A 10,975-nucleotide genomic window follows, 5' to 3' on the forward strand; every position below is an offset into this window, starting at 1 on the left:
GTGCGCAGCCCCGCCTGCGTCTCGAACCCGCATCCGCGCCCGCCTTCACATGCCCGCGTGCCACCCATACTGGCTGCATCTTCATTTAAATTAGCATCCCACTTCAATTTTAAATGTTAATTAAGGCTGCCTTTATTAATTCCCACCACTTCACGCACACCACTCAATTCTTTCCCTTAACTTATACATTGAACCTCTAAATCCTTAAACATTCCATGAAACTTCCTAAGCCTTAATAATAATTTATTATTATTATGTTTATTAATATAATGATTCCTATACTTCACATTATTGTTAATATTATTAATCTTATTATTAATTAACACATTAAACCAATAATTAATTTGATTTCTAATTATGGGTCACTACAAATCCTTCCCCCCTTAAAAGAATTTCGTCCCCGAAATTCGTACCTAGTTAGGTAAATAACTAAGGGTGAAGTTGCCTCATATCCTCCTCTAGCTCCCACGTAGCCTTCTCAGGAGTATGTCGCTGCCACTGGACCTTTACATAGGGAATCGTACGGCTTCGGAGCACTTTTTCTTTCCGATCCACGATGCTGGTAGGCAACTCGATGTACGACGCGTCCTCTTGCACCACAAGCGGATGATAATCAATGACATGCCCGGGATCTGCCACATACTTGCGGAGCATAGAAACATGAAAGACATCATGTACATGGGCTAGCTGAGGGGGTAAAGCTAATCGGTATGCCAACGATCCGACTCGCTCCAATATCTCGAACGGTCCCACATAGCGAGGACTCAACTTGCCAGATACTCCGAAGCGTCGAACACCTCTCATCGGCATAACTCGAAGGAAAACATGATCACCCACCTCAAACTCCAAATCTCGGCGTCGTCTATCAGCATAACTCTTCTGACGATCCTGAGCTGCCTTCATCCTAGCCCGAATCAACTGGATCTTTTCTGTCGTCTGCTCCACCAACTCCGGTCCAAGTAACGCTCGCTCCCCAGTCTCGGTCCAGCAAAGCGGTGACCTACACGGCCGCCCATATAATGCCTCAAATGGTGCCATCCCAATGCTGGCCTGGAAGCTATTATTGTAAGCAAACTCCACCAACGACAAATGGTCATCCCAGCTCCCATGAAAATCTAGTACACAGGCGCGGAGCATATCCTCCAAAGTCCGAATGGTCCGCTCCGACTGCCCGTCAGTCTGAGGATGGAAGGCTGTACTGAAAGTCAGCTGGGTCCCCATAGCACTCTGCAACGCCTCCCAAAATCGTGAGGTAAACCGAGGATCCCTGTCTGACACAATACTAGCTGGGACTCCGTGCAGTCTCACCACCTCATCAATGTATAGCTTGGCCAGTCGATGAATAGGATAGGTCTTCTTGACAGGTAAGAAGTGCGCTGATTTAGTCAACCGATCAATAATTACCCATATCGAGTCGTACCCCCGGCTGGATCGTGGCAATCCTGATACAAAATCCATAGCTATACGCTCCCACTTCCACTCCGGCACAGATAAAGGTCGTAACAATCCTGCGGGCCTCTGGTGCTCAGCCTTAACCTGCTGGCACACTAAACATCGCGATACAAATTCTGCTACGCTCCTCTTCATGCCGCTCCACCAATACTGACGCCGTAAGCCCTAATACATCTTCGTCGCTCCAGGATGGATAGTATAGGGAGAACGATGAGCTTCCTCTAGGATCCTCTGCCTGATATCACTGTCACTCGGCACACAGATCCGTCCACGAAACAATAGCAAACCATCGTCCCTCTGACTGTACCCCAATGACCCAAATCTCTCCATATCAGCCATAATCTCGCCAAGCTCCACATCCTGTCGCTGTCGATCGCGAATTTGACCCTCTAGATCCGAATGGATACTCATGGCAGCGCAATAAAGTGTAGGATTGTCTGGTGCCACAGAGATAGTAAGATCGCTCATCTGCTCCAGTAAGACCCACTCCTGCACCATCATAGCTGCAACTGATGCTCCACGGCGACTCAGTGCATCTGCTACCACATTGGCTTTACCTGGATGATAGAGGATCTCGCAATCGTAGTCCTTAAGCAGCTCCAACCAACGTCGTTGTCTCATATTAAGTTCCTTTTGAGAAAATAAATACTTGAGACTCTTGTGATCTGTATATATCTGGACTCTCTCACCATAAAGATAATGCCTCCAAATTTTCAAGGCAAACACGACAGCCGCCAACTCCAGATCATGTGTGGGATAATTCTCTTCGTGCCTCTTCAACTGTCTGGATGCATAAGCATTCACTCGGCCGTCCTGCATCAAAACACATCCCAATCCTGCATACGAGGCATCACTGTAAACAGTAAATAACTCACCACACCTGGGTATCGTCAGTACTGGCGCCGAAGTCAAACGCCGCTTTAACTCCTGGAAAGACCTCTCACAAAACTCGTCCCAAATAAATCTGACGCCTTTCCTTGTCAACTTCGTCAGGGGCGATGCAAGCCGTGCAAAACCTTCTATGAATCGTCGATAATATCCGGCAAGGCCAAGAAAACTCCGAATCTCTGTCACTGTCATCGGTCTCGGCCAATCCATCACGGCTCTAGTCTTCTCTGGGTCTACTGAGATACCCTCTCCTGAGACCACGTGTCCCAAGAATACCACTCGGGTCTGCCAAAACTCACATTTCGAAAACTTGGCATATAACTGCTCATCTCTGAGCTTCTGCAGAACCACGCTCAGATGTGCCTCGTGTGTCTCAGGGCTCGGTGAGTAAATTAGGATGTCGTCAATGAAAACTATGACAAAAGAATCCAAATATTCCTTGAATACCCTATTCATCAGATCCATGAACACTGCAGGTGCATTGGTCAGCCCAAATGGCATGACCACAAACTCATAATGGCCGTAACGTGTACGAAATGCGGTCTTTGCAATATCCTCATCTCTGACTCGCACCTGATGATAACCTGACCGCAAATCTATCTTGGAAAACATCGATGCACCACGCAACTGATCCAGTAAATCATCCACACGGGGTAGGGGGTACTTATTCTTGATTGTTACCTGATTAAGCTGTCGGTAATCTATACAAAGTCGCATAGACCCGTCCTTCTTGCGCACAAATAATACTGGGGCCCCCCATGGCGATGTGCTCGGCCGAATAAAACCTTTCTCCAAAAGATCTTGCAATTGCACCTTGAGTTCTTTCAGTTCATTGGCAGCCATACGGTAAGGAGTCTTGGAAATAGGCTGCGTACCTGGCATCAGATCGACCGCAAAATCAATCTCTCGGTGCGGTGGTAGTCCCGGCAACTCATCTGGGAACACATCTGGAAAGTCTCGCACCACAGGATAGGCAGCCAACTCCTTCTTCTCCCCCGCTATCACGGTCACGAACGCAAAGTAGGCTTCACACCCACGTCGAATAAGTCTCTCGGCGTGCATAACCGATATCATCGGCGTAGTCACCACTGGTTTCACACCCCGGTATGTAACAACTGGTCTCCCCGGATGCTCAAATGAAATTACCTTCCGACGACAATCAACCCGAGCATAGTGCCGAGAGAGCCAATCCATACCCAACAGTAAGTCAAAATCCTGGATCGCCAAAACAACAAGATCCCCCACAAATACCTGGTCATAAATCCCTATCTCGCAATCCCTGACCATCTCACTCCCCAACAACACCGTCCCTCCCGGTGTCGAAATAGATAAATCATATGGTAAGGGGTTACACGGGATTGGGATCTTATGCAACAAATGGGGTGCTATAAAAGAGTGGGTGGAACCTGTATCAAATAGGGCACGTACGTCATGGCCATAGAGAGTAAGTATACCTTGCACTATATCACTGCTCTCAGCTGCCTCGGCCGCTGACACTGCAAATGCCTGTCCCTGCATCTGAACTCTCTCTGTAGGTCCCGGGCGCTGTGCTGCTGGAAGAGGTAATGGCGCTCCTGAACCCTGCGCCCTAGGTGCAGACTGTCTCTGAGCTGGTCTGGGCCCCACACCTCCAGTCCGTGGCCCTCCACTCTGTGCTGGCTGGGAGCACCTGTTCGCTCGGTGGCCCCTCTGTCCACAGCGAAAACAAATAATCTCCTGCCCTGTGGCCGGTGTAGCTGGTGGGGCTGGTGTAGTCGGTCTAGGCGCCTGTGGACAGTCTCTCTTCAAATGCCCCGGCTGACCACAGCGATAACATACATCTCGACGTACCTCCCGACACTGCCCCTGGTGTCTCTGCCCGCACTGCCGGCACTGTGGAAACCCCGAACTCTGGCTGCCTGCATCCCACTTCCTCTTCTTACTGCTGCTCCCTGCACCCTTCAAGACTAACTGCTCTGCTCGGGCCTCCAATCGATCCCTCTCCACCGCGTGGGCTCGCTGAACAGCCGTAGGGAAGTCAGGGGCCTCAATACCAGCCATGGCATGACGGATCTCTGGTCGTAACCCCCTCTGAAACTTGCTAACTCGACGCGACTCAGGGGTCACTAACTCAGGAGCATAACGAGATAATGCCACGAACTCGGTCTCATACTGCGTAACTGTCTTACTGCCCTGCTGTAACTTAATGAACTCAAACACCTTCTGCTCTCTGATCCAAGCTGGTACATAGGTCTCATTGAACGCCTCGACGAACTGTGCCCATGACGGACCTCCATCGCCATATCTCTGTCTGGTGGTCTCCCACCACCGCTCGGCGTCACCTCGTAACAAGAAAGTCCCCAGCCGAACTCTGTGGGCCTCTGCACAGTCTATGGATCTCAAATGCTTCTCCACCGCTAGTAACCAATCCTCAGCCACTGTCGCATCAGCGCCTCCACTAAACTCTGGTGGTCGCAGGGCCATAAAATCTCTAAGCACTGTAGCACCTGAACCGTCCCCTGTTCCCGACGTACCTGAATGCGACGCCTGGGCCGTAGCGGTCCTATCATCATGTCTGCGCTCCTGTCGCAACTGAGATGCTGCCAGTACATCTACAGCTCGTAAAATACCCGCTAATGTCTCCTGCATATCTGGTGGCCCTGGCTGTCTCTGCTCTCCCGCACCTGTAGCCTGAACCTCCGGAGTAGGGACAAGATGTCCTCTACCTCGTGCCGACGGTCTACCACGACCTCGCCCACGTCGTGCGTCCATGATACCTATACAACCAGAATTAATTAGAACGCATTTCGTAATAACAGACACGTCCTAACACTCTAACTCTACCTAACAGCCTTGGTGTACAGTTACTTGTCCCCCAAATTGACTTAAAGACGCTCTGATACCAACATTGTAAGCACCCCCGCCCGGATATCCCAACCACCCGGTCTATCCGAACGAGTGCGCTCACAGAAGGGAAGAGGAATAGACAAAAGACAGAAATGCCCTGGCATGCATAAATAAGAAATTTAACAGCGGAAGCAAAACGGTAAACATGCATGCCCACAAGCACCCCGCTGATACAGCGGTCATGAAGTATATAAAAATACATACAGACCCTGTGCCAACAATAGGAGGTACAAATGACAACCTGGCACAGTCAAAAATAAAAGACAGCGACTCTAGCAAAACATCAGAGATGACGGGGGCAGCTAACTGTACACCTTACCAATGCGGCCGACTGCTAAGTGGAACGATCCTCGCCCTCGGCCTTTGCTTTACCCTTACCTGGAATGATGGAAAACAAGGTGAGTCGCAAGACTCAGCAAGTTTATAAGAAATGAAAGGCTATAAATAAAAGAAGAGACCACCCCAAACACAGCCCCACAAGTACACACAAGTCATGAGACGCTACAACACAACAGTGCAGTATAGTGAAAGCACATACCGGTCCTTGGGGCCCACACAAGACACCTGGCACCCAAGTCCCATACCAACCTGCCGCTGCCCTGGAAGGCAACAATATCCTCAACAAACCTGTGTGCACTGTCCCGGGGCGGTACTCCCGTCACCCGTATCCACGTCGGTACTCCCGACAACCGAGCCATAGGCTCCCTCGGAACGGTACTCCCGTCCGAGAACTAAATGCTATCAGTAGCCATGCAATGCACATAAAATGCAATGGCGTAGTGAGCATCAACGTGATACCAGGCGCCCATACATCCAAGCATCAGGCCATGCTCCGCCCATATAGTAAGCCACACACGATGCATATGCCCGTGCTGGATGCATTATAATCAAGCTAAAATGCCCGTGACCAAGCATAACCAAATCATGTTAATCCCAACATGCAGCCCGTACCCATGTGCACATCAAGCCATGCAACGAGAATAAAATATAAGCAGGCATGCTATAATCACATAACGGCTAAGCAAGTTAGCAGTGCTTGGCACCGGTCAACGGTCAGTGGGTAGGAGAGACTCGCCGGCGGCCTAAGGTAGACCGTACGACAGTCACTCCGCCACCGAACCGTCGATCCTAGCCCCCACTGCACAACCGCTCCAGCCAGAAAATAACCAAAAATCCAATTAATACCCGAACCGCTAAGAACCTAGCCCCGGGTGAGTACGGCATCATTCCCAACAGGCAGGGGGGTGGCACAAACCCCCGTAGGCAACCAACGAATAAAACCCACGAGATCCATTTAATAAATTAAATCGTAAACTAACCGTTTAAAAACTTCATAATTAATTAATCGCTGAAACAAATGAAGGGAGGCCCAATAAATCGCCAACGACAGAAACGTCGAGATAGGTAAGAAGAACTTGCCTTATCAGAGATATCCTTAGGCTCGTTGGATCCAAAAGCAGTAAAAATTATACAAACTGCAATATCCCAATTATTTGCCAAAATTAATAAAATTGGGCTCTAAAAGAAATTCTGACCGTACAGAATATTTATTACTAGCTTGTTTACATACCTGGATAATCAATTCACTGATTAAACTTGATTTAATTCTGATTTGAAGCCCAAAGTCTCTCAAATTCACGATCGCGCGCTCGCTGGATTCTTCTGAAATTGCTCACTGCTCGTGCTGTAAAAGTTGAGCAGAAAAGCGGCCTTAAATTGGCCAAAAGAAGCGGCCAGAATGTGGCCACGTGGCTACCGCTGGGAAGCCACCGCCTCTAACCCAAAACGGCGCCGTTTTGGGCGCCAATTAGTTGATTAAAACTCAACCAATTTCCAACCTTGCGTGCGCAGCCCCGCCTGCGTCTCGAACCCGCATCCGCGCCCGCCTTCACATGCCCGCGTGCCACCCATACTGGCTGCATCTTCATTTAAATTAGCATCCCACTTCAATTTTAAATGTTAATTAAGGCTGCCTTTATTAATTCCCACCACTTCACGCACACCACTCAATTCTTTCCCTTAACTTATACATTGAACCTCTAAATCCTTAAACATTCCATGAAACTTCCTAAGCCTTAATAATAATTTATTATTATTATGTTTATTAATATAATGATTCCTATACTTCACATTATTGTTAATATTATTAATCTTATTATTAATTAACACATTAAACCAATAATTAATTTGATTTCTAATTATGGGTCACTACATATACTTTTTATTGCATAATAAAAATGTGTCATCTAAATTGGAGATCCACCTAAATTGAAAATCCATTTTCAGTATAAATAAATAATATTATTTTTTAAAAATTAAAATTCACAATCTAGATTAGTCTATTGTTCACAAATTTGTCATAATTTGTAATGTACAGATTTATATATTTTTTTTTTGAAAGACAATTATCATGCCTAGCGCATATGTATATACGTCATGCAGTTATAATATTACGATTAAAGTTCATTAAACTCACTTTATAACTTAAGATGCTTAATTATTTTATAATTTTATTTTTAATTAAATTACATCATTTTTTAATAAAAATCTAGATTTATTAGTAAAAAAAATTATAATATCTCAATTACACACTATTTTATTATTACAAATGAATTGAAAACAAAATACTAAATTTACCCCAAATGAAGAAAAGTGACGATAATTGATTATTTAAGAGAAAAATATATAAAAAAATTAGAAAAATGTAACTACTAACCCAAAAAGAAAATAAGAAAATTTCAACTTTTGAATTAGAAGCACAAATATATATTGTGTTAAAAAAATCAATAAAAACCTTTCTTAACTATGGGGAAAAAAAAAGAAAATAAAGAATTGCGTGTTTGAAAAATAATAAAAATTTTATTAACTAAAGAAAAAAATAATTGAATTGAATAAAAATTTAAATTATGGAGATTACTTTCTTTCTATGATTCAAAGATAAACTGGAAATTAATTTATTTTTATGATTTAAAAGATAAATTGAATTTCGCTTAAGTTATAAACTGATTAGTTTTTACACTTATTTGGAGATAAATTAAAATTTTAGTTGAGTTCACAAACTAATTAAGGTTAGCGGTTATATTTTTTTTATTTTTTCTATTGTTCTACTACATCCACTTAAGAGTAAGTTTGATATTCTTATTTTTAATTAATTTATAATAATAATATTATGTATAATTGTTTAATATTAGTTAAGGCATTATTATCATTTTCTTCAGCCATGTATATTTAATTTTTTGGTTAAAAAATAATTTTAAAATAAATTCTCAATGAAAAATAAAAAAAATACCCCAAATTATAAACCTTGAACAAAATGATTGAATTTTAACCTAAAATGACCCTCACGTAGCTCAAAACCTAGCTAAAATCCATTCCAAGCCGAAGACTGTCGACCACTTAAAACTATATCCATCTACAAATATTTAGGCTTAATATATATACGTGTTTTTTAATAATTAAAAAATATAATATTTATTTAAAGACATGTAAAATGCTAATATTCTATATTTTAATTATTAAAAAATATTACTTTACGTCTTTATTATGATAGAAGGTTACACACACAAGTGACACGCTACGTAGTAATTAGTTGATGGTATTTGAATATATTGATTGATTTGTTGTACTTTCTCAATAATTAAAAAATATTATGTTTTGATCCTAATGTATAAAATATCAAAATTTTATGTTTTAATTATTAAAAATTATTACTTTATATTATTATCCCGAGACATAAAAGAGATATAAATAAGAGAGTGAAAAGGCAATGAAATCAAGTTCAACAAAGAGAAAATATGGAGATTAGGTATATTATATTTTATGATTGTGTATAAAATAAAATAATGTTTGTTGTGTTTATCCTGATAATTCGGCAATAATTAATAATTATTAATTTAATTGGGAGTAGCTGATAATTATTAATTTAAATTGGGAGCGGTTGGTAATTAATAATTCTTGTATTTATGGTGGCTATCGATTATTTGTGAGTTTAAAGAAAATATTAAATTATTTGAAATTTTGGAAAGAGGCAATTAATTATTAAAAATCTTAGAGGTATTTATGGAAATAAAGAAAGATTAAAATAAAATGATTTGAGTGAATTTCTAGAAATTTGGGGTGTAAGTGGAAATGGAAGTTCGAGTGTGTAATTAATGGGTATTGTGAGTGCTGAAATGTGATTTGCGGAATTGGCCATGATTCATTTTAAAATTAAATAGAGGCATATAATGGCTGAAGAGGCGAGTAGCGGGGATGGTCGCACGTGTGAGGGAGAAGTCGAGGGATGCGGGTTCGAGCCTTGGGGGAGTATGCGCGCGGCTGGGGAAAAATGGTTGATTTTTAATCAGCCTTAGGCTCTCAAAACGGTGTCGTTTCATGTGAGACGGTGGGCAGCACTTGGCTACCATGCGGCGCTTGTTAGGCCGCTTCTGTTTTGCCATTAAATTGCTATTTTAAATGTGTGTTCAAGCAGAGGAAGTTGTGAAACAAGGAGGAAAATTAAAGAGAAGAAAAAGGCGTGTCAGTAGGAAATTTGGGGGAAAAATTCAAGATTAAGTGAGGTTTAATCAAGGTTTAATTAATCAGGTGAGTAGAGAAATATATATTAATCATTATGTACTATTGAAATTTAATTTTGGGTCTGATTTTGTTAATTTTGGAAGTTTATGTTAATTTGCAGCGTGTATTAATTTGGTGGCGTGCGAGCGTGAAAATGCTGAAAACAGCTAAATAGAGGCAAGCTCTCTTCTATCTTTGTGAGCTCCTTCCATTTTGTGAACCCCACGCCTTTCCTTAATTTGTTTCGATTTTGAGTATTAATTATACGAATCAAGGATTTTATTAGCATGAATTAATTTAAAATAAATTTAAGACTCGTTGGGGTTTTATTTGTTGTGTGCTTACGTGGGTTTGTACCGCCCCCATTCCTTTCGAAATGATGCTGAATCCAACTTGGGGACTAGGTTCCTAGAGGTACGGGTTTATTTATGGATTTCTCGGGTATGGATCGGCTAAGGCTATCGAGCAGTGGGGCAGGGGTCGGTTGTTCGGTAATGTTGGAGTAGACTATTGTACGGCCCTGAAGTGGACCGTCGGGTAGACACTCTTAGTCACTAACCGTTGACCGGTGCCAGACACTACTGACTAGCTCAGCTCTGCCTTTATGTGATTTATTGCATGATTCGATATGTTGTATTACCGTTTATGATTTGATATGCACATGGGTATGTGATGCATGTTGGGGTATTCATTTATTGAGTATGCTTGGACACGAACATTGTAGTGACCCATGATTAAGAATTAAATTAATTATTGATGCAGTGTGATAATATAATTTAAAGAAAATATTAAAATAATTTGTTGTGATTTAATAAAATTTAATTATGTGATTTTAAGGAAATAAGAAATTAAAATAATTAATTAATTTGTATTAGGAATTTCTGGAATTACAGGAAAATTAAAAGAAATTCAATAGTGGGATTTTCAGAAATTTCGGGAGTTAATGTAATTAATTAAGTGGGCGTTAGTGCAATTAAAGGAAGTTGGAGGGGGGCTGGCACATTTTCCGCAAAAGGGGCGAAGACCCCTTTAAATTTAATGGGGGGCACCATAGGGGTAAAGGCGGGCGCGGGCGCAAGCGGTCGCGCGCGAGGGCAGCCGTGGGCGAGGCGCGGGATCGAATCCGCTGGCGAGCATGCGTGCGAGGCAGTGAAATTCAGCCGATTTTAATTTAGCCCAGGCGTCCAAAAAC

General features: G+C 42.6%; 1 protein-coding gene across 1 annotated transcript; it reads right to left on the reverse strand.

Moving 5' to 3' along the window:
- Positions 1-4,445: 4,445 nt before the first annotated feature.
- On the reverse strand, positions 4,446-7,420 carry LOC127793840 (uncharacterized). The gene is made up of 5 exons (XM_052324591.1): positions 6,797-7,420; positions 6,646-6,701; positions 5,546-5,604; positions 4,493-5,096; positions 4,446-4,449 (listed from the first exon to the last, which is right to left on the reverse strand). Exons 4-5 carry the CDS (start codon positions 5,089-5,091, stop codon positions 4,446-4,448), a joined length of 603 nt encoding a protein of 200 aa, XP_052180551.1. The 5' UTR covers positions 5,092-5,096; positions 5,546-5,604; positions 6,646-6,701; positions 6,797-7,420.
- Between the last annotated feature and the right edge of the window lie 3,555 nt (positions 7,421-10,975).

This window comes from Diospyros lotus, chromosome 1, assembly GCF_014633365.1.
Source record: "Diospyros lotus cultivar Yz01 chromosome 1, ASM1463336v1, whole genome shotgun sequence".
NCBI lineage: Eukaryota > Viridiplantae > Streptophyta > Magnoliopsida > Ericales > Ebenaceae > Diospyros > Diospyros lotus.